The 27,926-nt window shown below is 58.3% G+C and overlaps 1 protein-coding gene across 6 annotated transcripts; it reads right to left on the bottom strand.

Moving 5' to 3' along the window:
* Nucleotides 1-472: 472 nt before the first annotated feature.
* Nucleotides 473-27,339, bottom strand: SSBP4 (single stranded DNA binding protein 4). Of its 6 annotated transcripts, XM_029052035.2 has the most exons (18): nucleotides 27,257-27,312; nucleotides 22,292-22,364; nucleotides 21,857-21,918; nucleotides 21,638-21,722; nucleotides 8,644-8,733; nucleotides 5,842-5,925; nucleotides 4,759-4,818; nucleotides 4,448-4,517; nucleotides 3,991-4,061; nucleotides 3,816-3,883; nucleotides 3,504-3,549; nucleotides 3,004-3,039; nucleotides 2,700-2,754; nucleotides 2,293-2,363; nucleotides 1,930-2,008; nucleotides 1,562-1,590; nucleotides 1,152-1,253; nucleotides 473-606 (listed from the first exon to the last, which is right to left on the bottom strand). In XM_029052035.2, the coding sequence occupies exons 1-18, from the start codon at nucleotides 27,310-27,312 to the stop codon at nucleotides 577-579; spliced, it is 1,167 nt and encodes a 388-aa protein (XP_028907868.1). In that variant the 3' UTR covers nucleotides 473-576. The 6 variants fall into 6 exon arrangements, with proteins under 6 accessions (XP_028907868.1, XP_028907869.1, XP_028907870.1 ...); XM_029052036.2 differs by lacking the exon at nucleotides 5,842-5,925 and having other exon boundaries at nucleotides 577-606; XM_039910331.1 differs by lacking the exon at nucleotides 473-606 and having other exon boundaries at nucleotides 1,021-1,253; nucleotides 27,257-27,339.
* Between the last annotated feature and the right edge of the window lie 587 nt (nucleotides 27,340-27,926).

Below are 27,926 nucleotides of genomic sequence, written 5' to 3'. Positions count from 1 at the left end.
TCTGCCCCAGTGGGAGAGAGAGGAGGGTGGGTGAAGGAGGGAGGTCTTTGGTGGGCAACCCCTCTCCCAGGAGCCCCTGCCCAGGCCCAGAGGGAAGAGGGCCCAGGGAGGGCTAGAGGGAATATCCAGCATCCAACACCCCCAACCTCAGCTTGTCCATTGAAAGCATCCTATGGAGGCCAGGGGCAGGGCCAGGTCCAGGAGCCAACTCTGCCCCTCCTGTCTCCTTCCAGCCAGACTCTCTGATGCCACCACTCCAGCTGGCAACACCCCCATCTGCGTCCACCAAACATCCAGCTGGAGCTCAGACAGCCCCGGAGGGCAGGAGGGGTGGGAGGAGGCGTGTGCCAGGGCCGGGGCAGTGCCCAACTCAGTCCATGCCTGCGGGAGGTGTGTTGGGGCTGGAGGCGAGTGCCCAAGACCCAGGGGAGAGGGAAGGGGGATGAAGAAGGGATGGGAGAAGAGAGAGTCCTGTCCTTAAATACACAGTTTACAAAGGTGGTGCTCAGGGACGCTGCTGGCAGGCAGGGCTGGGCAGTGCCATCCTCACCCCAGGGCACCGCCAGCTCTGCAGCATCACACGCTCATCGTCATGCTGGGTGAGTACTGCAGAGAGAGGAGACACCCTGACACTCACAGTCTGGACTGCCCGTGCCCCGGGTTCAGGGAGAGCCCCGCACACCCAGCCCGCCCATCCCCACTTTGCCTGCTCCCCGCTTGGAACATGGGGCACCGTGCCTCCAGCCTCAACTTCAGCTCCCTCCCGCTCCCCCCCCCACCCCCCACCAGTATCAGCGGCCCCTCCCCTCCCTCCAGAGCAGGACCACAGCCCCCACCCCCTCCCCCACCCTCTCAGAGCCACAAGATGCTGAGAGGATGGCACACACAGCGATGACCTGCAGCAGCCCACCCCCCCGCGAGCTGGGCACCCCAGGAAGGCTGGGTGTGGGTGCCCACAATTTGGGAGGGGGAAGGGGGCATGGGGGAGGGGGAGGGGGAGAGGGGTTACCCGCGGCCGGCCCTCCCACCTGGTGCCCCTCGACCCGGCCCAGCGGTCACGGTCTTGTTCTTGCCACGCGGCCGCCACGCTTGGGCCTGCCCGTGAGGCCCCTCCTGCCCGACGCGGGGGAGGGGTTGGCGGGGTCTCTTACGCTTTCACTCTGGAAGGGGTTCAGGAAGCTCCCGCCCATCTCGCTGTCATCACGTGGAGTGCCCGGAGGGTTGCTCATACCCGCCATGTTGTTCGGAGAGTTCTGGGGGCGGGGGGCAGGATGGGAGGGGAGCCCCCGATCAGAACTCCTGCCCCTGCCTTGGGAGATGACTTGGGGTGGTGGGGACCTGGCTGAGGGCCACGGTGTGTGTCCGGGGGCGGGGGGGGGGGGGGCGCGAGGAGGGACTGCAGGAAGAGGGGAGGAGGCCAAGGCTAGGGGGTAGGTATAGTTCTGTGCCCTCGGGCTCCGCACCTTATCAGGAGACCTAGGGAGGGCAGTTAGGGATTAGTTAGGGGCGAGCGCAAGCAATTCGTTTGGTGCCACCGGGCCTGACGGCTGGAAACACTCACCTTTGGCAACCCATCCATTTCTCCCGAGCCTGTGGAAACAAATTGCGCTTGAGTCTGGTGCCCCGGGGCCCAGAGACCGCGCTTTCTTCTTTCCCACCTTGCAGGCACCGCCTCCACCCTCCCAAGCCTGCAAGAGCACTTTCGTGCGCTGACCATCGGCAACCACCAGAGGGCGCCCCTCACCCACAGATCAAGCTACAGAGCCCTGCCGCTGGCGAAAGGAGTTGGAGCCCAGGTAGGCGCCTAGGCCACCCCCTCCCCACCCCGGCATCTGGAGTCTGCCTAGCAAAGCCCCGTTTCCCATTCCACCACTTTGCGCTCCCCCTCCACCTTGACCGAGGGGAAGGGAACCCCATGCACACACGCACCTAACGAGCCGTTCATGTGATGAGGTTCCATGGCTCCCATAGCTCCCATTGGGCCGTCTGGCCCGGGACCCATCGGGAACTAGAGAGAATGAAGAAGAGAGAAAGAGGGGCGGGGGGATCAGGACCGGTAGCCTGCGCACCAGAGCGGACAAGCTGGCACACCCCTTTTCTTGGGCATCGTTCAGGGCCTCTTGGTGGTGGAGGACTCGATGGCCAAGGGATAGAAAGAACACGGCAGGGGAGAGGGGCCCTTTATTGAGGCAGAGGGCAGGCTGAGGTGAAAGCCCCTATAAGAAATTTGGTCTCGTTCCCTCCTCCTCCACCTACCGTCTGCGGCCCCCGACCCCTGACGGTAGCACTCACGTTGGGCCTGTTGCCGCCGGGCCCGATGGGGTTCATCATGGTGTACATGTTCTCACTGGAGTTGGTGGAGTCTGTGTTCCGGAGAGTGGGGGATGTCAGGGGACCCTCATGTTGCTCTTTTGTAGCCTCATCCCTCCAGTACCCCGAGGGGCGGGAGCCGGCCCCTCCTTTTCGGGGAGCCCGGGCTCCGGTGGTTGTGCTCTCTCCTTCCTTCCGGACCTGCCTCCCCAGACCCTGTTCCCTCCAAACCTTCAGCCCTCAGGCTTCTGCCCCTCTCCTCCCTTTTCCCTGTACATGTGCCCTCCCATCTTTCCCCGCACCACCTTTCCCTGTGCCCCCAGGTTTTCTTCATCTCCCTCCTCCCACCTCCCAACAGGGCTCTGGGCCGTGCTCTTGGGAGGACCTACCTCCAGGACTGGGCATGATGGGAGTTCCAGGGGGGCCGCCTCCGCCAGGGGGGCCCTGCAGGCAACAGACAAGGCAAGAGTGACCAAGAAAGAGAGCTCCCAGCCCTCCCCCTTCCCCTGGCCGGACCCAAAGTGCTCCCAGAGCCTCAAGAAAGGGACCCCCTGCACCCTCACCATCCCCGGTGGCTGAACCTCTGCAGTGGAACCTAACTCAAGGAGACCAGGCTGCAGCAGAGTAGAATCTGGGCCCTTCAGGGGCACCCCCACCCCCATCCCCTACCCAGCACACCTGGCACATACTCACCACGTAATTTCCTGGAGATGATGAAGAGTAGGCTATCTGCGGGGGGAAACCAGGGGAAACAGCCGTCAGCCAGAGCCCAACCCCCATCCTACAGCCCAAAAGACAGCGGGTAGAGGAGGAGCGGGGCCCAGCACAGGGTCTATGCCTACGCTGGGTCTTGGGTGAATGAGGGTGTGGGCCGACCTCGGGGAGGTTGGGGAGGCTGAACTCTGACCTAACTGCCAAGGGAAAACCAACCAGAACTCGCCGTTCCAGCTGTGGATTACTGGCCCCCACCGGGGCACTGTCTTGTCCTGACATGCTTTTTGTCGGTGTGTGAGAGTGTGTGGGTGTGTGTGGGTGTGCGCCTGTGTGCGCGGGCACAATGCCCACCCTACAAGCCTTGGCAACTACAGCCCAGCAACTCCCCTCCCCCCCACACAGTTCATGTACAAACTTCCCGGCCCTGGGGGCTTCAGAGCTGATGCTAGGAGAAAGGGGGGGCGGTTGCAGAGACTCACCGAATTGGCGCTGGGATTCGGCCATGGCCCCCGTCCTCCTGGACCCCTGAAACAGACGGGGGCGGGTCAGCCCAGGGTGGGGGCATCAGAGAGGGTCCTGCGAGGATCAGCTCAGCGCCGTGGCTGGCTCTCCTGCCCGGCACTCCCATCACTCTTGGCACGGGCCCTTGCCAAGTCTGGGCGGCTGGCACCATGGGCAGAGAAGGCCGAGCGTATCGGACCACCCCTCTGGCACCCCCTGTTCAGGACGTCCAGATCCTGCAGGGTCCATGGCCGTGCCAGTGGGGGCTGGGGAGGGGAAGGGGCTCTTACATATTCATTCCCGGCATGCCTGGGCCTCCTAGGGAGTTGGGCGGAGGCCGCATCCCACTGCCATAGTTCTGCAAGAGACAAGACCAAGAGACAGGTGAGGCTGGTGGGGGGAGCCGGCCCCGATGCACCCCCTAGCCAGGTCCCAGAAACCGCCCCCCCCCAGTGTTGCCCTTACCTGAGGTGCCATCCCTGCCATGCCCCGTGGCGGGTTCATCCTTTGCATCGGACCCCCCATGTTTGGATGCCCTGGAAAGAAAGGAGAGAGCAGCACTCAGGGCTGCGGGGCAGAAGCTCGGGTTCTGGAGCCGCAGTCCTGAAATGGGGAGAGGAGGAAAGGGGGGGCGGCGGGCGCGGTCCGGGTTCTAGAGCTGAGTGCTAGGACGGGGTTCCAGAGATGGGTCCCCATCCTTCCCAGGGCGGCACCATCTCCATCTCTACAGTGTCCTTGGGTTGCAGCGGGCCACAGGCTCCCCAAGAAAGGGGCCACAGAGTACCTGGTGGATGGGGGCGGAGCAAGAGGGAAGCAATGCACTGTGCCAGCTTCTGCTCCTAGCAGAAGCCTGGGTGTTCTGGGAAGAGGGGCAGTGGGAATCTACCTATAGGTCCAGGAGAGTTGCATCCACGCTACTCACCCTGCGACCGTGTTGAGGGGTCCATGGTGTTGGGCAGCAGCGGCTGGGAGCCCGGGACCCCAACGGGTGGCTACAAGACACAGCAGAGGGATCTGTGACCCCAGGGCAAGGATGCCCCCTCTAAAGACCCTACCCCTGGCCCCTGGGCCTTTCCTCCCCCTCGGGCCCACCGTGACTGAGGGCTGCCTGCCCCCGGCCCCACCGCCCCCAGAGAGCCCAGCTTGGGGGCAGCTATGCAGAGGGGAAGTGAGGGAAGGCCAGATGGGTTTGACGGGTTGGGGAGGGGGTGGGGGCCCGGGGTGGGCTCTCACCTGGTTTGGCATTCGCAGGGAGGGTCGGGGGCCGCCTGGATACCGGGGAGACATGAAAGGCTGCAAGAGACCAGTCGGGGGCAGGTTAGCATGGACCCCTGAGCACTGTGGAATGGGGAGAGGCCCAGGGTCCCAAAGCCTACAGCAGGGAGAGGGGAGAGAGCAGGGGAGGTCGGAGGCCAAATGTGGGGAAAGATGGGGGCAAAGACGGCACAGGGATTTAGGAGGGGGGAGGGCGGGAGACACAGGCCAAGGGGGTGGGTGGTGAATGCACTAGCCGGGGGAATTGTCAGGCACACGACCCCGAGTCTCCTCCTTCCCCACCTCCTCTCCCAACCCGGAAGGGCTGCTTCCTCTCCTCCTGGCTGAGAAAATGGAACCAGCTGTAAGAGCCCAGGTCTGGTGTGTGTTAGAGCTGGTGGGGGAAGGATGAGGGGGGCAAAGGCTGGGGGCCAGAGGGGAAAGAAGAGAGAGTCCACGAGGACTCTGTGATCAAGTGAGAGAGACAGACACACAGATACACACACAGACTACGCATGCGATGGAGTGAAGCTGCGGTGAGGGAACAACAGCTAGACGGCAAGAAGCGTACACATGAGGAGGGACAAGTGTGCAAATGGCAGGGGGGAGGCAGTGTGGATAGGGGTGAGCCCTGATGGCTTGGTGCCTGCCCATTCTCTCCCCTTGCACAGCCCTGGCTGCAGATGTGCCGGCTGAGGGCAGAACGCACTGCCCGGGCACCTGTCCCAAAGCCGAGGCGTGGGCCGGCTGTTTGAGACGAGGGGCTGGGGGTGGGGTTTCAACTGCTGCAGCCCGCCCCACCCCCACTCTTGAGGGGGCACAGGCGAGGACAGACCCTGAAGGGCCCCACCTGGTCTCTGCTCTGGTGCAAGGTGCCCTGCCTGGGGGGGTGGGGGACAGTCAGAGAAAGCGCCTGAACCTTGGCTCGGAGGAATCAAGGCCGAGGGGATCTGTCCGGGGACTGGTGACGGCAGGGGAGTCGATGGGGAAGGCAAGCCAGGAACCCGTCTGAATTCCTGGCTGTGCCCAGGGGCTAAGCCGAAAAGAGGGGGCAGTCCTTACCTGGCTATGAGGGCCCATCATGGGGGTGTTGGGGTTGTGTGGGGGGGGCTGGGCGTGCGGAGACGGCTGAGAGCCAGGAGGCCCCTTGGGGAGAAGCAGAACAGACAGGGTTACCGGTGAACCCAGCGGGCACTCCCAACTCCTGGTCCTGGCACCCTCTCTAAGGTTGCCCAAGCGGGGTCATGCCACTTCAAGGGGGGGAGGGAGCCAGACAATAAAGCCACCCCCAGCTCGTGAGCAGACCTGGCTATCTCCAGGGAGGCATCAGGCGGATGCCCTACCCAGTGCCAGCTTCTGTTTGCCTGGCACTCACTTCCTGGCACTGGCTGCCTGGAGTACAGTGCTTTGCTCCTGGAACTTGGTGGGGAGGTAACCCTGGGGACCGCAGACTGCAGACGGGAGTGGGCCAGCAAGGAGGGATGAGGGAGGGGTGGGTGGCAACTCCCACTGCCTGTGTGTGCGCACCTTTGCTGGACACCCCTCGTCCCGTCCCGTTGTCGTCTGCCCCCCGCCCGCCCCTCCCACCACCCATCAGAAATGACTGGTTTTGGTTCTCCACATCCCAGAAAAAGGGTCTAGGCTCTCTGTGCCCTTCTCCTGGCCTGATGGTAAACAGACGGCACAGGGAGGTGCCCAGGGCTCATGGGGGGGTGGGGGGGCACGGACCCAATCCTTCCCAAGTTGCCACGCAGCAGCAAATGAGGCAATTAATAAAACCATCCTCTCTCCAGCTAGGGAGATAACCATTTGGCACCCGGGTATCCCTGGGGCAGGGGGCCAGGGCTGCAGTGGGCACTAGGGGGCACTATCTCCCCACACATGTCTCAACTCAGCAACAAGTTGGTCGGGGGGAGTTGGAAACGTGAGTGAGGCTGGGAGGGGACCCCCATTCCTACCGTTCCTCCACCTTCCCTCCGACAGGGTTCTTTCTTTCTAGAAAAGCCCTCTGTCGTGGGGGATCCACTACACCATCCCTGCAACCTCTGCGAGCGACTCAAGGAGGCTGAGGACTTGGTTGGGGGGAGAGGGGGGCGCTTTTCTCCCTCCTTAGGGTTTGCTGCTTCCCCTGGAGAGGCCCCTGGCCCCTTGGTCCTAGAATGATGCTAGACCACAGAGGGTCCAGCTCCTGGGGAAATGGGGAGGGGAAATGACTCAGGGGGACTGACCCCTCAGGCTACTAGCACAGAAAGGGAGAAGGGAGCACGGGGTCAGGACGAGGACAATGGCATGAGCCCAGGAGAGCGCACCACTAGAAGCACACATCCACTTGGGAGCAAATGGATCCCCCCATCCCCTGACAGGGAACCCCAGGTCCCCACATGCCCAGAGCCCACTAGGCATGAAGCCAAGGCCAAACCCTGCCCCATCCCTCTTCCTGCCACCCCTCTGCCACTGGCCCACTCTGACCCTGTCACTGACCTCGTCACAGTGTCAGCTGCTGACAAGGCTGAGCCTGGAGAGTGGGGGGACAGCTGGACCTGCTCCTTCCTCTTAGACCCCCCCCCCAACAATCCCCTTTGCGCCTGGCTTCTCCACGCCCGCTCCTTGCCACGCTGACCTCGGAGGCCCAGCAACCAGGCCCAATCCCACACTAGACCGGGGAAGAGATGGGGATCCCAGCCCCCAGAGCCAGGTGGCCACATCTCTAGAACCTCCCCCCCAGGTCCCCCGGCAGTCCAGGTCCAAGATTAGCATGCGGAGACCATTGTGTCTCTGCTTCCCATTAGCACTAATTTGGAGCAGATGAGTTTATAAGGCAATTGCTGGTTGGAGACCATGGGCAATAAAATGGCAGGAGCAGAGGGGCTAGCACACACACACACACACACACACACCCATACACCCATATACCCATATACACACAGACACATTCAGACACATACAGATGCACTTCAGATACAGACACTCCCCCCCCCCCCCCCCATGCTCGTATCCATCCATAACCATCACCATATAGACACAGGCACATTCAGACACATACAGATGCACCTTAGATATTCACAGAAACCTAGGTAGGTGCACATGGACTCAGTCCCACATAAATACACACATTCATTTAGTCAACAGTACTTATTGAGCCCCCACTGTGTACAGAACACTGCACTAGGTCTGATCGTAAACACATTTAGACACAAATATGGAAAAAGACACACAGAGGTACACAGTCACACACATAGATACAAGCACAGAGGCCCCCAGCCACACACTTTGACACTGATTTAGAAATGTATATACCTTCAGGCACTGTCATAGGCACACAGCCCCCTGCATATGTGCAGGCGTGGGCGCACACGCACGGGCACGCATGCACACACACAGACACACGCCTGCAAAGAAACAAAGACAGACTCAAATCCTGTGCACGTGCTTCTGTGCGTGTTCCCGCTTTCTCTCTCTTCCCCCACCCAAGGGTTTCCACTCGAGATGCTCATACATACTCAGAACTTTCAGATTCACTCCTACACCCTTCCCTTACAAACACCTTGACTGCATCCTTCCATGGGTGTAGACACTCCCAGACACACACTCTTGCACGCACTCACATACACGAACACATGCACACACACACACACACACAAAGCTTAGTGAATCTCCAGGGTGACTTGGCACGGAAGGTAAGCAGGGTATCCTCTCTGCTCCCTGCCCAGAGCCTGTACCCAGGGTCTCTATAGCATGCTGCCAAAGCCACCTCCCTAGAGTCACAACCTGACTCCCAGCTCCATTTCACATCTTCCCCTGCCACTCTGACCTTGGAGCCTGCCCCACACCAATGCCAGGGACAACAAGGGGCAGCATGGGTACCTGGAAGAATCCGGGGGGCATAGGCCCACCGGGCATCCCGTCGTTGGGTGGCATGTTGCCCATCACCGGGCTTGGAGCAGCTGCAGCACTCTGAGGAGAGAGGTCAAGAGGGCAAAGGTCAGAGTACTGGGCCTGGGAGGCTGTTGGACATTGGTGTGTCCAAGCTACCCCCCGCCCCCCCCGCCCCCCGACTCCATCTCTGTCCACTGCTTCTTGAATCCACCTAGTTCCTGAATGGTTGCTGCCCTGACTATGCTGCAATTTGGGTACAGGCAGATCAGAGCATCCAGTTCTCTGACACTTCCTAACAATTCCACAGGCATCCATCACTATCCCTGCCCGCCCAACACGCTTCCCCCGCCCCCGCCCCCCCTCCACCTTGCCTGGCCTCTGTCCAGTTTTGCTTTACCCATGGCTTCCCCACTCCATTCCACATCATCCCCTGCTACCCTGCCCTTGTAGCCTGCCCCATACCAATGCCAGGAACAGCATGGGTAGCTGAAGGAATCTGGGGGGCATAAGCCCACCGGGCATCCCGTCGTTGGGTGGCAAGAGAAGCAGCGTGGCTTAGTAGAAAGAGCCCGGGCTTAGGAGTCAGAGGTCGTGGGGTCTAATCCCGGCTCAGCCACTTGTCTGCTGTGTGACTTAGGGCAAGTCACAACTTCTCTGTGCCTCAGTTCCCTCATCTGTAAAATGGGGATTAAGACTGTGAGCCTCATGTGGGACAACCCGATCACCTTGTATCTACCCCAGCACTTAGAACAGTGCTCTCCACATAGTAAGCGCTTAACGAATACCAACATTATTATTATTATTATTATTATGTTACCTGATTCTGGGGCTCAGCCCTGCTCCTCCCCATCTCCACCTCGTGTTGGTACCTGTTACGGCTTGGGGATGGAACTGGTGGAGCAGATCACCAGAGCTATGCCTGCCTCTCGCGAACCACACTCCACCCGGGTCCCCGGCTACTTTTTCTCATATCCGCCCCACTGCCCAGCTGTACCTGGCTGAGGTAGCAATTGCAGAGGGGGTGGGTGGGTGTACATCCCCTCCCTCCCAGCCCCAACGGTAACAGTGGCAACAATGAGGCTGTGGGCCTCCCCACATATACACCACCTTAAACCTGCCTTCACCCCAGCCTCACATGTCTTCCTCCCTCACACACACCGGGAGCAGCTTCACGTGAGATGTGCATCCAGGGCAAGAACCTTACCTGCCACATCTTTAGCATGCTTCTGCCCGCCACTTGCTACTCCCTCTCTCTATGAACCCAACTGCCTGCTCCGTGCTCTGGCTTCCCTCCGGGTCCCGTCTCCCTTTCAACCACCATAAGGCCTCTGGGGTGGAGGGAGGAGAGAAAGCTGGGTTCAGATGGTTTGGAGCGGGAGACCGAGCGGCCAGGGCAGCATCCCCTGATACGGGGGCAAAGGGACAGGGGAGCAGAGAGGTGGACAAGAGGACTCTGAAACAGGACTCATCCATGGCACACTTGGGACCTGGGGAGGACCCAGAACCAGCTGCCGGGAGTACCTTCCAGCGGCAGGGCTGGTGAGATAGGAGAGAAAAAAAATTCAGTCCAGCCATCTTCTTCTGGTTTAACAGGGTGAGGTATGATGGGGGGAGGTGGGAGAGGAGGATACACCCAGCTCCTGGTGAAGCCAATGCCCGCACCACCCTCACCCCACAATATTGAATCACAATTGAGGGGTAAACTGCACTCCATGAGGGGAGGAGGGAAGGGGGAGTCTCCAACCCCGGGGACCCCAGAGCAGCTCCCACCACACTCTAGAATCAATGATATTTACTGAGAGCTTACTGTGTGCAGACTACTGTTCTCAGCGTTTGGGAGAAGACAATAAAGCAGGGTTGGTAGACACATTCCCTGCCCACAATGAGCTTTCAATCAATCCATCGATGGCATTTATTGAGCACTTACTGTGGCAGACCACTGGACTAAGCGCTTGGGAAAATACAATAAGCAGAGATTTTGCCACCCCCCCTCCCACCGCACTTCCCCACCCTATCCCTCTCCCTCTAGCAGGGCGCTCAACTCCACGGGTCCTGCTTCCTGCCTTTGTCCAGGCAGCCGCTGCGTCAGTCAGTGAGGCCACAGAAGGAATAGCCAGAGGCCTGTGGAGGCCGAATTGGGGGGGGGGGGGCGGTGCAGAGAGACATCGGGACTGCGGAGGGGTTATGGGTTAGTCGAAGGGGGTGGGAGAAACTCTACAGACGGAGAGATGGACCTGAGTTTGGCAGATTGGGAGAAGAGGCAAAGAAGAAGTCTCTCTGCTGTCTGGGGACCTTTAGACAGGCCCACTCCTTTTGGGCAGGTAACATGTCTACCAACTCTTATATTGTACTCTCCCAAGCCCTTAGTATAGTGCTCTGCACACAGTAAGCACTCAATATATACCATTGACTAATTGATTTTGGTCTCACAACCCTGTCCTACAGCTGCCCCCAATAGGATCAGCACCCTTAGAATCTTCTCCACTTAAAAGATGGCCAGTCTAGCAGAGAAGAGGCTCTTTAACCCACTGTGCCCCACTGCACCCAACCCTAGAGTTCAGCCCCAGCAAAGCAGAGCAATTTATAACTTCCAGAGCTAGGAACAGCACTCTCCTCTACTGCCCAAAGGTTCCATATGCATGGAGAAAGAGGCCTTTCTTAAGTCCTTCCACCTTACTACTAATAATAAGCCCTATGTGCCAAGCACTGTACTAAGCACTGGGATAGATACAAGATCGTGGCTCAGTGGAAAGAGCACGGGCTTTGGAGTCAGAGATCATGGGTTCGAATCCAGGCTCTGCCACTTGTCAGCTGTGTGACTTTGGGCAAGTCACTTAACTTCTCTGTGCCTGTTACCTCATCTGTAAAATGGGGATTAAGACTGTGAGCCCCACGTGGGACAACCTGATTCCCTTGTGTCTACCCCAGCGCTTAGAACAGTGCTCTGCACATAGTAAGCGCTTAACAAATACCAACATTATTAAGATAGGATCCACATGGGGCTCCCAATCTGAGTAGGAGATAGAACAGGTATTCGAATCCCCATTTTGCAGATGTGGGAACCGAGGTACAGAGCTGTGACTTGTCCACATTCCCACAGCAGTAAGTGGCAGACAGAGAAGCAGCATGGCATTGTGGTTAGAGCACGGGCCTGGGAGTCAGAAGGTCATGGGTTCTAATTCCGGTTCCGCCACTTGTCTGCCGTGCGACCTTGGGCAAGTCGCTTCACTTCTCTGTGCCTCAGTTACCTCACGTGTAAAATGGGGATGGAGACCGTGAGCCCCACATAGGACAGGGACTATGTCCAACTGGATTTGCCTGTATCCAACCCAGCGCTTAGTACAGAGGCTGGCACATAGTAAGCGCTTAGCAAATCCCATAATTGTCATCATTATTCTTATAGAACCTGGGTCCCCCGCCCCAAGATCGAGCTCTTTTCTTTAGGCCACGCTGCCAACATCTTCCATGGAGCGCCCCCTGTCGCAGGAGCTGGTGAGACCCACCGCGCTCTTAGCTGAATAGGGGCGGGCGCTAGGACCCAGGGGGCGACTGGTGGGATTGGGGATGGGGGGGCTGAAGGGGGGGAGAGCGCAGACATGGCCCTGGCCCCCTGCCTCATATTTATCGGCTGCTGGATCAGAGCGGCCGAACCCAGCTGAACTCACTTTAGGGCCAGGCACAAATCATTTGCAAGACAATGGCGAGTCTGTGGAGGCCGCCAAAACTAACAGCGCCCGGGGCGCGGCAGCTGAGCGCTCCCCGCGCCGCCCCCCAGCGCCGCGCCGCCCCGCGGAGCCGCCGCCGCCGCATTCCAGTCCGCGTTAACCCTCTACGCGCCCCGCCACCTGCGCAGCCCCCGCGCCCCAGCCCGGGAGGGAGGTGCAGATGGAGATACCGGACGGGGTGGGGGGAGGGAACTCGCCCTTGATTTAACCCAACAAGGCCCTTCCTCCCCCTCCTGTTTTTCGACGGCACCCCTGGCGCTGGGGAAAGGGGAGACTACCCCCACCGGAAGGCGGGGGGTTTAACAGAAGCGTTTTTCTAACACCCGTAGAGTAGGCACAACGCAATCGGTTACGGTCAGTCGTGACTGCCCCCGCCCGCCCCCACCCCCTGCTTTTGTCATTGTAGGGTCTCTTGGGAGAACGCAGTCCCTAAATTCAATCCCACAGTCATCTCCATGGGTATAGAAGCCGGCAGGGGCACAGCTTCTCCTTTCTACCTTGCCTGCTTCCCGCCTCCCCTCGCGCGCCTCAACTCCTCCAGTCGTGTCCCCCCCCACCCTCGGGAGTCCCGGGGGCAGCGCCAGGCGCCTGAACGTTTCCTGGCACGCTAGCGGAGGAGGAAGCAAGGCGGGTGGGCCCGGCCACTGGGGACAAGGCGGAACGGACACGCGGAATTCCCGCCCCATCTCACCCTGGCAGACGGGGTGGGGAACCCCATGTACCCTTCTGGAGAGAGGGCCACTGTCTGAGTTCCTATTCCTGCTCTGGTCAACCCACAGAGAAGTGAAGTGATTTGCGTGGAGCCGGGACCCCTGGAAGGGGTTAGTGGAATGAGGCCCTAAGGGGTGGAAAGGCAAGAGAGACTGTAAGCGTGGGGGGATTGGGAAGCCCCTCTCTCCTCCCTTTTTTCGAACGGTTCTCACCATCCTGACGCTCCAGAGACATCTCCCCCGGGGGCGGGGGCGCGGAGGGGGTTAATCCCCCAAGCGAGGCTGGGCCTGTTCGGTGCGTTGCCCCCGCCCTGCCCCGGGGTCAACGGCCCCGCCTTCCGCCCCGCCTTCGCCGGGACAATCTGTCTACCAAGCAGGACCCCCCCACACACACCCAACTTCCCGGGAGGCAGGGGGTTGGGGGGTGCTGAGGAGTGTGTCCGGGGGCAGGGCAGGCCCGGGCCCAGGGACTTAGGCGGGGCTAAGGGGCGAGAAAGGCACAGCCGGACGGGAACGAGCGAGAGAGGGCAAGACAAAGAAGGCCGGAGCTCGGCGAAGGAGGGAGATCGGGGTTCGGGGTCCGACTCCCTCGCTGTATTAGAAGGTCGGGTCGGGAAGTCAAGGCGGAGGTAAACCTCTCCTTGTTATCTGTGACTCTCGGGGCCCCTTGGAATGAAGCCGGGGTCCTTGCGCGGTCCCCCCCCCCCCCGATCACCACTTGCGACTCCCGAAAAAGCAAAGCAGGCGTTGCCATGACAACAAGTTGGGGAGCGCTCGGTTTCTGGAGCCATCAAGGTCACAAAAGGAAAAAACCGAAGAGACACGGAGGTAGAGACAGAGACACACGGAGGGACCGAGAGACACTGAAATAGAGACGGTAGGCACAAAGAAACAAAGAAAGACACAGAGACAAAAGTACAGGGGAAACAGACAGAAAAAGAGATATGGAGAGAGACACTTAAGAGACTGAGGCATACACAGAAACCGGGGGGGGGGGGGGGGGAGATGTAGGAAGAGGTGGTGAGTCCCAGCGGGAGTGATGGCTCTCGAGCCCTGCCCTCATTTCCCCATTCCCTTTGAAAATTCCTAATGCGCCCCCTCCCCATTCCATCCTCTCGACTCTCTCCAAAGAACGAGGGTCTAAGAGATTGGTGTCGGGGGAGGGGTGGGGGAGCGTTTGGCGCTGCTAGGCCTGGCTATCCTGGCAGGATGTCCGCCCTACTTCCTGACCAGCGCCTCGGGAAAGCTCGGGTCATCCCCATCCCCGGCCTGGCTCTGCAGTGCCTCCTCCTGGCCGGGCCGGGCCTCACAGTCCAAGGAGGGGTCTGGCTCTAGACAACGCAGACCCGACCCGACAGGGGGGTATGGACCCAGCCGCCCAGAGAACACCCCCCTACCTCCACCCCACCCCCGAGCCGCTTCCCTCCTGTTAGTTGGTAGCAGATGTTGCTGTTTCCGCTGGTAGAGTTCCCCACCACCTCCCCACCTCCCTCTCTACTGCACCCACCAACCCCTATCCCTCCGGCCCCCAAGGCTCCACCACTCTCCCAGGGACTGCATCAACGGGCTCCGGGCTCCCTACTCCCCACTCCCCAACGCCACCAACCCGCAACCTGGATGATCCTTCTCTGTGAATTCTTCCAACCCCCTCCCTCTAGGACAGGGGAGGGGGAGAAAGACCGAAACACGATTGGGGTTCTCCACTCCTGGATTCTGACCCCAGAGTGGAAACCCATTTTTCTGAGCTGGGGCCAGACCCAAGCCAAGTCACTTTTCCCTATTTCTCCAGTTCTCCCATGCTGCCCTCATCAATATCTGGGCCCATCCCCGTATGCCTTCTCAACACATAACCCCGCACCTTCCTCCTGCCACGGCCACGCGGGCCCAATTGAGCACCTATTTATCCTCTTTGCTCTCTTCTTCTCTGACCCTACCCCCACCACGGTCCCCAGATTCTCTGTCCAGGGCCCTTCTCCCCCGCCCCCGCCCCGCCTGGGCCCCCCACTCCCTCTACGCCTCCTCCTGCCCCCCCGCCCCCCCCGCGCGGCCTTTGTCTGGCCTCCCCCTCCCCCCGTTCATTGTTCCTCGGGGGCCGGCTCCCCCCGAGCGGCGGGGGGGCGGGGGCGCTGCCTCAGTCCCAGAGCTCTCCGGCTTTACATATGCAAGGCAGCGCTGCCATGGCAACGGGGCCTGACTCCGCAGGCTGACCCGGGAGGCAGACGGCCCTCTGAAGCCGAGTGTGTCTCACTTCAGGAGAATCTCATTAATTCTGAAATGGAAATCATTTCTGCACACAGCGCACGGCTCCGCGCCGCCGCGCCCGAGCCCCCGCTTGTTCTTCCTCTGATATCAGGGAGGGAGAGAGAAAAGGAAGGAGGGAGGGAGAGTGTAAGAGAGAGAGAGAGACAGGTACTGAGCAAAAGAGACTGAGGTTTGAGATAGAGACAGAGAAACAGAGCCGGAGACTGATGGAGACAAGAGACGAAAACAAGGGAAAAAATAGAAACAGGGAGAAAGGGGGGTTTTTTTTCCTCTTGAATGTAGCGATTTTATTCTAGGGTAAAAACTGAAAATGAATCTGAATCTCTTTCCCTTGCTTCTCCACTCCACTCTCCAGAGTAGACTCCGGGACTGGGCAGAGACCATCAATCAACAGTATTTATTGAATGCCTCTTCTGTCTGTTTGAAAGAGGACAACAGACATGATCCCTGCCCTAAAGGAGTTTACAGTCTAACAAGGGTGAGAGAGCGAAGGAGAGAATAAGTTAGATCCTTGCATGGCAGGTGGGATGTACCACAAGAAGAGGTCAGAGGATGATACTCAGGGACACCTAGTGTGCAGTTGGTAGGCACACTGACTCTGAAGTTGCCCCCAGAGCCTATCATGCAAAGAGAATGAAAGGGTCCTCCCTGGGTCAGGAAGGACTAAGTTCAGCCCCCCATTCTCTGTTCCAGTTCTCTCCCCAACACAGTTCTGGGAATGGTGACTTCCTACCCCTGGATAGACAGCCCAGCTTTATTTAGGTTCAGTGCCCAGAGGCCCCTGGTACCCTGGGCAAAGTCTGTGTTTGGCTGGGGAGACAGGGGGAAGGGTAGGCTGTGCACCCCCCACTCCAGCCTGAGACCTGAGATGACTCATTCCTAAGCAGTAGCAATATTGAGCACTCCTTGGTGTAGTACCTAAGACAAGGATGGTGAGCATGGGACTTCTGGCCAGTCCTTGACCAGACACAGAGTAAAGAAGGATTTGCTCCCTTTATTTACCCCTCTCTCAACCCCACAGCACTCACATATATATCCGTAATTTATTTATATAGACCTTAAGCTCGTGGTGGGCAGGGAATGTGTCTACCAACTCTGTTATATTGTACTCTCCCATGCACTTAGTACAATGTTCTGCACACAGTAAGTGCTCAATAAATACAGTTGATAGATCGGTTGACTGAAAGGCACTGGGATGGGATGGATTTTAAAAAACACACCATCTCAGGTTGCTCCTGAATACACTATGCCTGGGATTCTCGCACTGAACATAGAGGCCACAGGGTAGGATCCCCTGGGACCCTGGAGAAGAATGTTCCAGGAAGGATCAAGAGGGGAGGTGGAGGTAGTAAAGCTGTGCATGAGTCTGTAAATGTGTGTTTTGCATGTGTGTGAATTAGTGAATGTGGTGGAAGAAGGGTGTATCTGTACAACCTGTTTGGAGGGTGGTGTATATATCTGCTTTTGTATATATCTGAATTAGCGTATATCTATAACTGTGAATATGTTTGTTGCGAGGGCTGTGAATTTGAGTATGTGTGTGCATGTGGTGCTCTGTATGTGTATCTGGGAAGGGGGCAGGGTATGTGTGAGAAACTGTTTCACTTTCCTTGGGGAAGAAGAAAGTATGGGCTGGCCTGGGTTTGAGGAGTGCTCTACCAAAAGCCCAGGTTAAAGAGAGTCCCCATAATGCAAGAGAAGCCCCCCTCCCCTGCTTTATTGCTCTGCCCCTCCCTCTTCCCTCCTCCTATTTTTCTGACCAGGCTCTGGTAGGGATGAACAGGGAGAGGGTCCGTGAGGGTGGAGGAAGGTCTTGAAACCGGCTGGAACTAACCAAGGTTCTTGAGCTGCAGGCACCTAGGTGTTTTTGCCAGTTATTCCTAGCACTCCCCTCTGGAAGGGTTCAGTGTTCGGGAGCCTTCTCCCTTCTTATTCCTCTTTCATTCCCCTTACCAGAGCTTGAAAGCAAGGAACCAGGAGTTGGGGGCGGGTACCGGGAGGATAAGAAATGATTCATGTTCTTCCCAAAATCCGGGGTGAAAAACCTGGATAAGGGGACCTGTCCAGGAGCCCGAGTGTGGATGGGACCAATCGCCTCTGCCCAAGCCTGCTTTCCAAGGGAGCACATGGGCGATGACCTGGGGGGTGGAGGGAGCAGAGGACACGCTGAGCTGGACAACGGCAAAGTGGGCTGGGCAAAGTGCACAGCCCACGGACTGTAAGTCTGTTCCGGACTGTGAGTCTGTTCCGGAATGAGAAGGGGAGGAGCAGAGAAGGACTTGGGGGTGGTGCAGGATGAGGGAAGTGGGGGCAGAGCAGGGAAGGTGTTGCCCGGAGTTTTCAGACTCCCCTTCCCCTGCGGGCAGCCCTGGCTGGTTTCAATTAGCCCGCTGGCTTTGCTTGTTTCTCCCGTGCCCCCCCACCAACTTTCCCTGAAAGCCCCTGAGTCTCTTGCCCGGACACCCGGAATCAGCCCCCAGGGAAGATGGCAGGGAGGGGTAGGAGCAGGGGGCCTCAGTGGGAGGGAAGGGGAAGAAGGAGCTGCTGCAGTCCCTCTGGCCCCAGCAAGTGGTGGGGGAGGGGAGGGGGTGAGCTGTTGAGGGGAAGTGGGGGGGCAGATCACAGAAGAGGGCCCCCTGTGATCTCGGAGCAGCAAAAAGAGCCTGCCCCCCCCCATAGATTTCCCCCCTCGCCCTCCCCCCTCCCGCCTGCAATATTAAAGCCGAGAACCTGCTCCCAGCTAAGGGCATCTGGAGTTTGGTGAAGAAGAGATGCAGGGAAGGGGGAGGGGAGGAGGAGAGTGGTGTTGGGGAGCAGAGAGAAGGGAAAGGGGAGCTGGGACAAGCAAAGGGGGAAAGGAAGGAGAAAAGGAGGAGGGAGGAAGCTGAGCTCTATTCGATGAAGAAGGGTGAAAAAAACGCAACCACCTCTGTTAACTCGTTCAAAGCCAGGCAGTGGGGTAGAACCAGCTTTTTTCAGTCCCGCTCTTGGTGGGGGTTGGGGCAATGGTGCCAATCCCTGGGTGGAGGAATCTCCCCTCTTAACCTTCCTGCCTACTGCATCTCTCCCACCCCAGCTTGGTCCTCCCTGGCTCCCAATATCTCTTGACAGAGACTAGAAGAGGGGGCATTGTTAAGGGTCATCTCATCTGGGAACCCCCCGACCCAAAACACAAGTTCCACTTGACCAGAATAGAGGCCCAATTCCCCCAAAATCCACAAATCAGGATCTTGGGAGGGCTCAGAGCAGATAGGATGCTGGGATTAGGGTCTGGGTCCCAAAGACTCACCTTTGTGTGTGTGGGGAGGGTGAACTGGAGTCGGTTAGGGGAGGCAGGGACCCACCCCACAGGAACCCAATGCCTTCTTTCATTCTGCTCATCCCATTACTCCTCAGACTCATCCTCCCCTATTCCCAAGGGGAATATCCACCATCTCTCTCTCTCCCCTGCCCCCCCCCATCCCCTTCCTTGCAGGCACATGGGCCCCAGGAGTGGGAGCCTGAAAGAGAGGGAGGGGGGTCCCAGGGGCTCCCTGAGGGTGTGGAAATAAAGTTACATCACTAAAAGGTGAGTCCCAGGGCAGACCACCCCCATATCTAAGCCATGCCTAGTAGGTGTTAAGCAAAGGCTGCCCAAAAAATCCACCATGTGAGCTGCTGCCCCCTCTAGGAAGCTCTCTTGTTTGCATGGGGCAAAGAGAGAGACTCAGCACTGCTCCCCCTCCCAGTCATTGGTGGAGCTTCCAAAACCAGCTGGCCCCCACCCCTGGCCCAACCCTCCCACTGGGCCTTTGCCTGACTGGCGCTGCACTTAGAACATTGTGAGCTTTCAATCACTGTTCCAGTGAAACAATCCGTGCTCAAGATTATCTCCATCCCCTCCCCAAATCTCCTAACTCAGCAATGGGCAGAGGACACCTTGGCAAGGTAGTTGGGGCAATGGAGGTCTCATGCCCAGGCAAAGGCTCACACCTTCAACAGACCCAGATTCCCTTCACCTCCCCTGCTTCAGGCTGTTCCGTGAAAACCCCCTCTCAATTGGTACCTTATTGTTGGACGGGGGGGGGGCGGGCCGAAGGGGGGGGTGATGGCCAAAAGCAGCGGAGAGGTGAGGACTTGTGTTGTCTTCCCCCACCCCAATGTGAGGCTGGCGGTACTTGGTCTCCCCTCCCCCGACCTGGCCCCAACCCCTGCTCCGGCCCCCTCCCCCCACCACGGCCTCAGCGCTGAAACCCTAGTCTCAGGGAGTCTGGCTTAGAGCCAAGTCGCTATCAGTTTCAGGAGGCGAGTGCTGCTAACAAACCTCCTCCCCCTCCTAGCCGAGCTCGCCCAGAGCAGGAGGTGCTGGCGGCAGGCAATTTGTACTGAAGGCTTTAACCCTCTCCAGCCCATACTCTGAGCGACCCTCTTGCCTCTCCCCCTTCTCTTCCACCCCACCCCACCACATATCCAGCCCTCCTCCAACCAAGCTCTGCTCTGGTCTTGCTTCCCAGCCACTGAGGAGGGCTCCTTACCCAGGCCCACTGCCCAGTTACCACCTGGGAGGGCCAGGGTTCCAGCAGGGTCTCTGGAGCTCCGGGGCTCAGCAGCTCCACTTCTGTGGAATCTGGAGGCCACTGCCACCCCAGTGGAAAGACAAGAAAGAGGGCACTCAAGTAGGCTCAGCTGTGTGAAGGCATGTTTGCCTGTGTGATGAATGAATGGGGAGGTGGTATGAGAGTGTGGATGGTATGTTGTCAGTGGGGGGGAGGGAGCTGTGTTTAATTGAAGGAGTGTGGATTAGAAGTGAGTGTGTAGGAGGGTGAGGCTGTGTGTTAGTGTAGACATCCAGTGCATCCAGGACCTCCTACCCCTAGCAGCCCTATCCCCAAGGCCCAAGCTAGATCTCCCCAATGAGAAAAGGGATAGAGCCCATGTATGAGGGAGAGAGGGACAGTGGGTTGAGCAGGCTCCTAGCGTGTTCCTGATAAACCCACTGGCCACACAGGCCTTGTGGAGGGGAGCCCAAGCCCTTCCCTCTCAACTGTGAGTTCCTTGTGGGCAGGGATCCTAACAAACAATCCTGTTGCATTGTACTTTCCCAAGTGCGTAGTACAGTGCTCTGCACACAGTCAGTGCTCAATAAATATCAGTGACTGATTGATTGATTCCTGCAAGCCTCAGGCTTTCCTCACAAGTCACCCATGGACCCAGGGCAGGGGCCCACTGACCTCCACCTGGGGACCTTGAAGGGGTGAATAGTGTGGCACTGACCCTTTGGAACACCCCCCAAGACCGGAGCTGATTCTAGGGGAGATACCCCTCCTGGCCATAGCCCTCGCCTCAGCTCTGCTCCCTTCCACCCAGCCCAGAACTCTCAACATCTTTGGTCATTTGCCAGCTTCAGCCATAGAGCCAGTGAGAGGTCTGAGGTCTCCTCTGTTAGCTGGCCTATTCCACAGAAGCAGTCAGGAAATCCACATTTTGATGAGTAAATTCTTTTATAAACCCTGCAGGTTTTATACTGAAGAGTATAGGTCCTACACAAATCAATCAATCAATCAATCGATCAGTCAATGGTATTTATTGAGTGCTTACTGTGTGCAGAGCACTGTACTAAGCACTTGGGAGAATACAATATAACAGAATTGAAAGACACATTCCCTGCCCACGAGGAGCTTACAGTCTAGAAAAACACTGCAGGTTCTAAAAAGAATTAACACTAGAGGTCCTATGCTGTAGGTCATTCATTGACTACCAATGGTTCTACGTGAACATTGCTCAGTGGGTCCTGAAATGTTGGCTATTGAATATTGTAGATCATGAGAGCACCCGGCTTTGCGCGAGGCTACTACTGAGTCAGACTCATGGTCCATCCAGCCCATGACAGTGGCAACAGGATGCTTCGAAGGAATCTTGTGATGGCTACTTTATTTGACATTCATCCTAATGCTTAGGGATGGACCACCTAGCATCTCTAACTACTCTACAAACACTGCAGGTCATCCCCTGAATCCTGCTATAGGCAGGGTTGTCCCTAGTGTGTGTGGGGCCCGGGACCAAACGGTTGGTGCGGGACCCCCATAGCACCTCCCGGGCATGGCTCCCCAGGCTGCTTGCCAGGAGTAGTTGCACAGAGTCCCAAATGGCCATATCTAGGAATGGGCTATACAAAATACTGCAGGCTCTATACTATCAGCAAGCACTGACAAACGCAATAGTGTGATTCCTACACAAACACTGCAGGTCCTAGATCAATTATTGTAGGTCCTACATAAACACAGCTGAGGCTGGTTCTCTACTCACATAGTCATGAAACGCCTTCGCTTCGCTGGAATGTTCGCAAGTTTCCCGTCTGTCCGGGGCTGCACAGTACAGATCCCAGAATACGCTGCAGGGGGAAGGGACATGTGAACCCCAGTCATTCTGAGTTCTCCAACCCCTGCCCCCCTTATCCCAATGATTTGCTCCCTTCCCTGAGGAGAGGGAGTCCCTGGTCCTTCCCGCCACCAAGCGTGAACTTACCACCACCAAGAGTGCAGGAACCCAGGTGGCTCGCCCAGCGTGATATTTTTCTCCCATCGGATCTGAGAGAGAGAGAAAGAAAGAGAGGAGCAGGTTAGAGAGAGGCCCTGCCCACCAGGACCTTTCTTCCTCCTCCCCTCCTGGCCCTGCCTGCCTGCCCTAACCATTATGAGGCTGTTGTTAACTGAGCAAGGAGAGGGAGAGAGAGGATGCCCAGATGACTTAGCCATCCTGCTCCTGCACTGGCCTGGGCTCCTGGAAGCCCTACAGCTTTGGACTCTTTGATGAGAACAAAACAAGAGAGGAGAAGAAAAGGAAAGAAAGGGACAAGGGGAGCAGAAGGGGAAGGAAGTGTAGGGGATTTGGGTAGAGGAGGGATGTGGTAGAGAGGTGGTAGGCGAAATCGAGATGGAGGGAGGGATTCCCAGTTCTTACCTCAGAGAGGAAGGTCTGTGCTGATTTTTGGGCCCCCACGTGCAGCAAATACTCATAAACATATAATGCCAACCTGGAATGGAACAGGGCATCAGAGCAGTCCTACAGCTTGGGGAGAGCTGATTCCCTGACCCCACCCTCCCCTCCCCTTCACCCCCCAGACACCCACATTACCCCCACCTCCCACTTCCCACCATTCCTCCAGAATAGCTTAGAGTTTGGATGGAGCCTTTTCCCTTTCCTGGGGGGCCCAGACCCTGGAGGAAAACAGCCTGGATCCAGCTCACCTTCTGCTCCCTAGCTGCTGCTGCAGCTGCCTCTGGGGCAGAACCTAGCATCCGATGTCAACCTGACCGACCCCTGTGGCCCATGAGAAGCCCTCTAGACTGTAAGCTCCCTCTAGATTGTAAGCTTATTGTGGGCAGGGAATATCCCTGTTTATTGTTGCACTATACTTTCCCAAGCGCTTAGTACAATGCTCTGCATACAGTAAGCACTCAATAAATACAATTGAATGAAAGGGGGGAAAATGGCCAAGTTGATCCTGGGCCCCCCTGTGGCAGAAGCTTCATACAGGAGGAAGAACAGAGGCAGGACCAGGAGGGGGTGAGGGCAGTGAGGAATCCAGCTGAGACCCTGGCTTTAGGAAGAGAATAATAATAATAATAATTGTGGTATTTGTTAAGGGCGTCTTATGTGCCAGGCACTGTACTAAGCGCTGGGGTAGTTGCAAGCAAATCAGGATGGACACAGTCCCTGAACACATGGGGCTCACAGTCTTAATCCCCATTTTACAGATGAGGTAGTTGAGGCACAGAGAAGTGAAGTGACTTGCCCAAGGCCACACAGCAGACAAGTGGCAGAGCCAGGATTAGAACAATTCTAAGTGCTTTGCACACAGTAAGTTCTCAATAAATACAACTGAATTAATGAACCCATGACCTTCTGACTCCCAGGCCCCTGGTCTATCCACTACACCATGCCGCTTCCTGTTTACTTGTTTCGTTTCGATGTCTGTCTTCCCCCCACACCGCCCCCGACTATAAGCCCGTTGTGGGCAGGAATTGTCTCTCTTTATTGCTGTATTGTACTCCACAAGCGCTTAGTACAGTGCTTGCACACAGAAAGTGCTCAATAAATACGACTGAATGAATGGGGAAGACCCTTCCCAAGACAGTGTGGCCTAAGACCCCCACCACCCCTCCAATTAGAGACTAAGAGGGATATTAGCCGCAGGTAATGGAGTGGGAGAGCAGCAGGGATCTAATTAACTTTTTATGCTAATGAGCAACGCAGACACAGGCCCAGGCACTGGCACGGACAAGGCGCCCCCTGCAGGATAGGGAAATCAGATCGTCCTCCAGGTTGCCCTTCTTCCTCCTGCGCTCCCCCCCCCCCCCGCCGCCGTGCCTCCCGCCCCCCTCCCGCCCCCCTACGGTTCCGGACCCTCCAGGACCCACACCTAGTATTCACGCTCATGCCTTCTCTTGCTCCCCTGATAGATTGATTCCTAGACAGAGGGGCAGTCAACCCCCCGGATGTGGGGTAGAGAGAGGAGCGGAGGAGAAAGGAGAGAAGAAAAGGTGGTGCCAGAGGGAGACCTGCTTCAAGAAGCCTCTGAACCAGATACACCCACTTCCTGCCTGGCAGAGGGGAGAATTCAAATCCAGCTCTACCAGCTGCCCTCCCCCTCACAAGCCATGAGGCCCTCCTAAGGGTGGAGGTGGGGATGGGGTGAGGTGAGGGGAGCAGAGGCTGAAAGAGCAGAGGCTGAAAGGATTACTGTCTGGGGGTTGGGGTAGGAGGGAAGTTCCTGGCTCCAAGCCTGAGTTCTCAGGCTTAGGGCCCTGGGGGAGGGCCCCGGGGGGGGGGGGCACTGCGGGGAGAGTGCAGACGAAGGTCCACAGATTAGGATGGGGGGCCGAGGATGAAAATAAACCAGACAGTGCAGGAAATGACAGGCCTGATGTAACCTTGCCTGCTGGGTAAAAATAGCAGCAGGGCAGGGTGGGCAGTGGGGCAGCAGGGCCCGGCCACACCTCCCACAGCTGGCCTCTTGGTTATCCCTAGAATGAGCTGAGCTACTATCCAACCCCATTCCCCCTTTCCAAATGGAAGCTGCCCTGCCTGTCCATCCGTCTACGTCCACCCCCCACCACCATATCAATCATTCAATCAATGGCATTTACTGAGAGCTTACGGGGTGCAGAACACTGTACCAAGGGCTTGGAAGTACACAATACCACACAGAGTAGGTAGACAAGATTCCTGCCCACTGGAAGCTTACCAACTAGAGGGGGGAAAATGGATATTATGGATATGTACTTAAGTGCTGTGGGGGCTGGGGGAGTGGTGAATATCTAAGTGCTTAAGGGTCACCGATTCAAGAGCAGTGCCAATTCCTAAAGCATTATGGTCTCAGCTGCCCCAAACCCTAGAAACAGAGAGCGACAGAGATGGGGCAGGCCTGGAGGCTGGAGGGTGGAGGCCATTTGATGAGAGGAGCAGGTTAAGCTACTTCAGCCCTCCAGACCATAGTCATTACTGAGTTTCCTGGGTCCACCCTGCTTGGGGTCCAGTCCCTGAAAATCTCAACGCACTTGGTACGTTAGTGTTCCTGTCACCAATTTTTCTGGGGGGAGGAGAGGGGAGCAGGAGTGGGGGAAGAAGAGAGAAGGACAAGGGAAGGGGGAAGGGGCAGGGGGTAGGATCCAGGCTGGGGCTAGAAGAGAAAGATGACCCGGCCTGGGGAGAATAAGATGCAGGGGTGGGAGGAGGGTTACCCAAGGGCACTGGGGTCCCTTCAGAAAAGAAAAAGAAAAACTCCAAACACATTTTAGGGTGGCTGACCCCGGGCTGTCTCTGAGATCCTGTTCCTAATTCCCACCCACTCCCTGCCCAAGGGCTAAGTCTGGATGAGAAAGTCCGGAAAGTCTCACAAAACTTCCATCCCTTCCACCCAATGATCTAAACCTCACTGCTTCCCTCCCCAGCCAGCAATCCTAAAACGACCAAGCCCCCCTGACCAGGGGCGACCCTACAATAACAAGTTACTGAAAACCCACGTGCTGCAAGGAAAGAAAAAAAAAACATTCCGTGAAGGGGTAAGGCCCTGGCGGTCAGGGCTTTTGAAGGGTTTCAGAAGAAGAAGGGGTGGCATTTCTGGATGCGTACTGACTGACAGGCAGGGGTGCAAACGAAGAAACCCTGCAGAGACCAGGAAAAGAGGGAGATAGACCCTGGGGGGGGGGGGGGTTGCGCAGACCCCTCCCGCCTCCCCTGACTACGACCCCCTCGCCCCCCCCAACCGCCTCCCTAACCTTCCCGTCTCCGGTCTCGGGCATCTGGCCCGAGTCAAAGGGAGGGCACCTTAGGCGGCGCCGCCCTCTCCTGGCCCGAGGGCTCAGGTCCTGCCTCGCTCTCCGCGGGCCCCGGGGCCGGGGTTGACTCCCTTGAAAGGGACAGCTCTAGTCCTTCGACCGGCAGGGGAGAGAGGGGCCGACTACCAACTTCTGGGCGAATCGCCTCCCCCAGCACTCACTCATCCGGACCCCTTTTCCGGCCCCGCTCCGAAAGGGGGAGGGGATGGCTACCGACGGAGCCCCAAGCCCCTCACGTGCCTCCCGACCATCCCCTCCAGGCACCGGCCCGCCCCCCGGGGGGGGGATTCCCTCACCCGACTCTGGGAGGACGCCCCTCCCCCACTGGCAGGTGAAAACGCCGGGGAAAGCGCTGGGTAAGGGGGTCCCGGGACGCCCCCCCGAACTTGGACGGGAGGGTTAAGGAGAGCGAGCGGCCTGCTTGGGTCGCGGCGGCGGGGGCGTGTGCGCTGTCCGGGCCCTGGCTCCGGAAAGCCGCTCGGGTACTTCCAGGTGCTTTAGGAGAAGGGAAGCCCGGCCCAACTCCCCACGGATATCCCGATTGGGAGGGTACCTAGGGTCAGGGGCGGCCACTGGCCCCGCGCTCCGATCCTGCGTGGTCCCTGCCCCTCTGGCCCAGCCCCTCCCACCCCCTCCGGGGACTCCGCTCTCCCGACAACTTTCCCCAGAGTCGGGAGCGCTGATGCTGCTGCCGGGAGAAAGTCTCACGGGCTGACAGGGCGGGAACCCGCACGTCTCCTTCCGCTCCCCATCCCTGCTGTTCCACGAGCCCTCGACCCTCTTCCCGGGCTGGAGCCGGAGCTGGCTCCGCTGGGAGCCCAACCCATCTATGTTGAACCGATAGACAGGCCCGACCGGGAGGGCAAACTTCCCACCTGGGGCCGGGGCCGACCCTGCCCTGGCCCCGCCGGCGCCCCCCTTTCCTCGGAGCCGCCCGCACCCCGTCAGATTCCCGTGCCATCACGGGGAAAGCGACGGCTCCTGCTCCTCAGCCACAAACTTTTTCCCCTGGACACTTCTTCCCCAAGACCCTCACCCGGCGGGGCATCCTTGGGGTCCAGATAGTCGAGACCCTGCCGAAGCAAAGCGGCTCCCAAGCCAGGCTGTGCCCGATCTATCAACCCCGGCGCTTCAACCAAGCGAAGAGCCAGGCGCCCGGGAGCTCCAGTCTCGCACCCATGTGCCGGGAGACGAATGGGAGGTGGGGGAGGGGAGGCGGTCCAACTCCGCCGCTCAGCGCCCTGCAAACTTTCCGGCAAGGAGTTCTCATCAGGGGTGGGTGGGGGGCGCCGGCGGGAGATCCGGCTGACAACTCATCCTCTTTTCGCCCCGCGCCGCTGCCCCAGATCTCGGCGTTTCCCTCTACACCCGACACCCATACGAGCGAGCAGATAACTTGGGGAAATAATAAAAACCTCAATCTGTGCGACCCAACACCTCCACCCCGTTTCCCATACCCCCAGGGCTTCCTGCAGACTTCCAGGGAGTAGTCACAGCGCACCCACCGCGCCCCGGCATTCCCTCCCTCTTTTCTCGGGGCGCCCGGCCCCGACAGCTCCCTGCTCCGTGTCCGCGTTGCACTTACTTTTCCCGTGCTTGGCTGTCGGAGGGAACGGCTGAGCCCTTCCCTTTGGCATACATGCTTGTTTCTCTTTCAGACTTTTTCCCCTACTCCACACCTGTCAAAGAAAGGAGCCAGCCGAGCTCTCCATCTCCATAGCTACCCCCTTTTAGTTTTACATCTCGGAGCTTTGGACAGAAATCAGGTACATTTTCCACGCGGGGGGAACTTGAAACGGTCGCGGCGGCTCCAGCTCCAGCTCCGGCTTTCGGGTTTTTTTTTTTTTTTTTGGTCGGGCTGTTCCAGGAATCGCGTTCCCCTCCCCCGTCTCCAGGCAGCCTCCTCTCTCTCGCTCGCTCTCTCTCCCCCCCCCTTTTCTCTCTCTCATCTCTCTCTCCCTCCCCAGGCTGTGCTCTTAAAAGGGCGATGGCGTGAGGAAAGAGAGGGGCCGTTGCGGTGGAGGGGAGAGGGCTTCCGCGGGTGTAAACTAATCTCCAGTCCCCCCTCCTTCCGGCGCGCATCTCCTTCGCACACCCTCTCCCCTCCCGGGTTTGCAGCTCCCGCCATACACAACCCCTCACACACTCAAGTCACCCACACATAAGTCTCTGCTGCTCTCATACACCTCACAGTATCATCGCTCACACCGGTCTACCCGCACCTTGCTTTCGACTCTCCAGATTTGCACATGTCC

This window comes from Ornithorhynchus anatinus, chromosome X1 (assembly GCF_004115215.2).
Source record: "Ornithorhynchus anatinus isolate Pmale09 chromosome X1, mOrnAna1.pri.v4, whole genome shotgun sequence".
NCBI lineage: Eukaryota > Metazoa > Chordata > Mammalia > Monotremata > Ornithorhynchidae > Ornithorhynchus > Ornithorhynchus anatinus.
The sequence above is the reverse complement of the archived record's forward strand: the minus strand, read 5'-3'. Positions and strand labels throughout refer to the sequence as shown.

Coding starts and splice junctions, on each gene's coding strand:
- SSBP4 (XM_039910331.1), bottom strand. CDS start 27,312: ATGTATGCCAAAGGGAAGGGCTCAGCCGTTCCCTCCGACAGCCAAGCA. Junction 3,550..3,815: donor GGCATGCCGGGAATGAATAT/GTAAGAGCCCCT, acceptor CGTCTGTTTCAG/GGGTCCAGGAGGACGGGGGC. Junction 3,040..3,503: donor CGAATCCCAGCGCCAATTCG/GTGAGTCTCTGC, acceptor TTCCCCCCGCAG/ATAGCCTACTCTTCATCATC.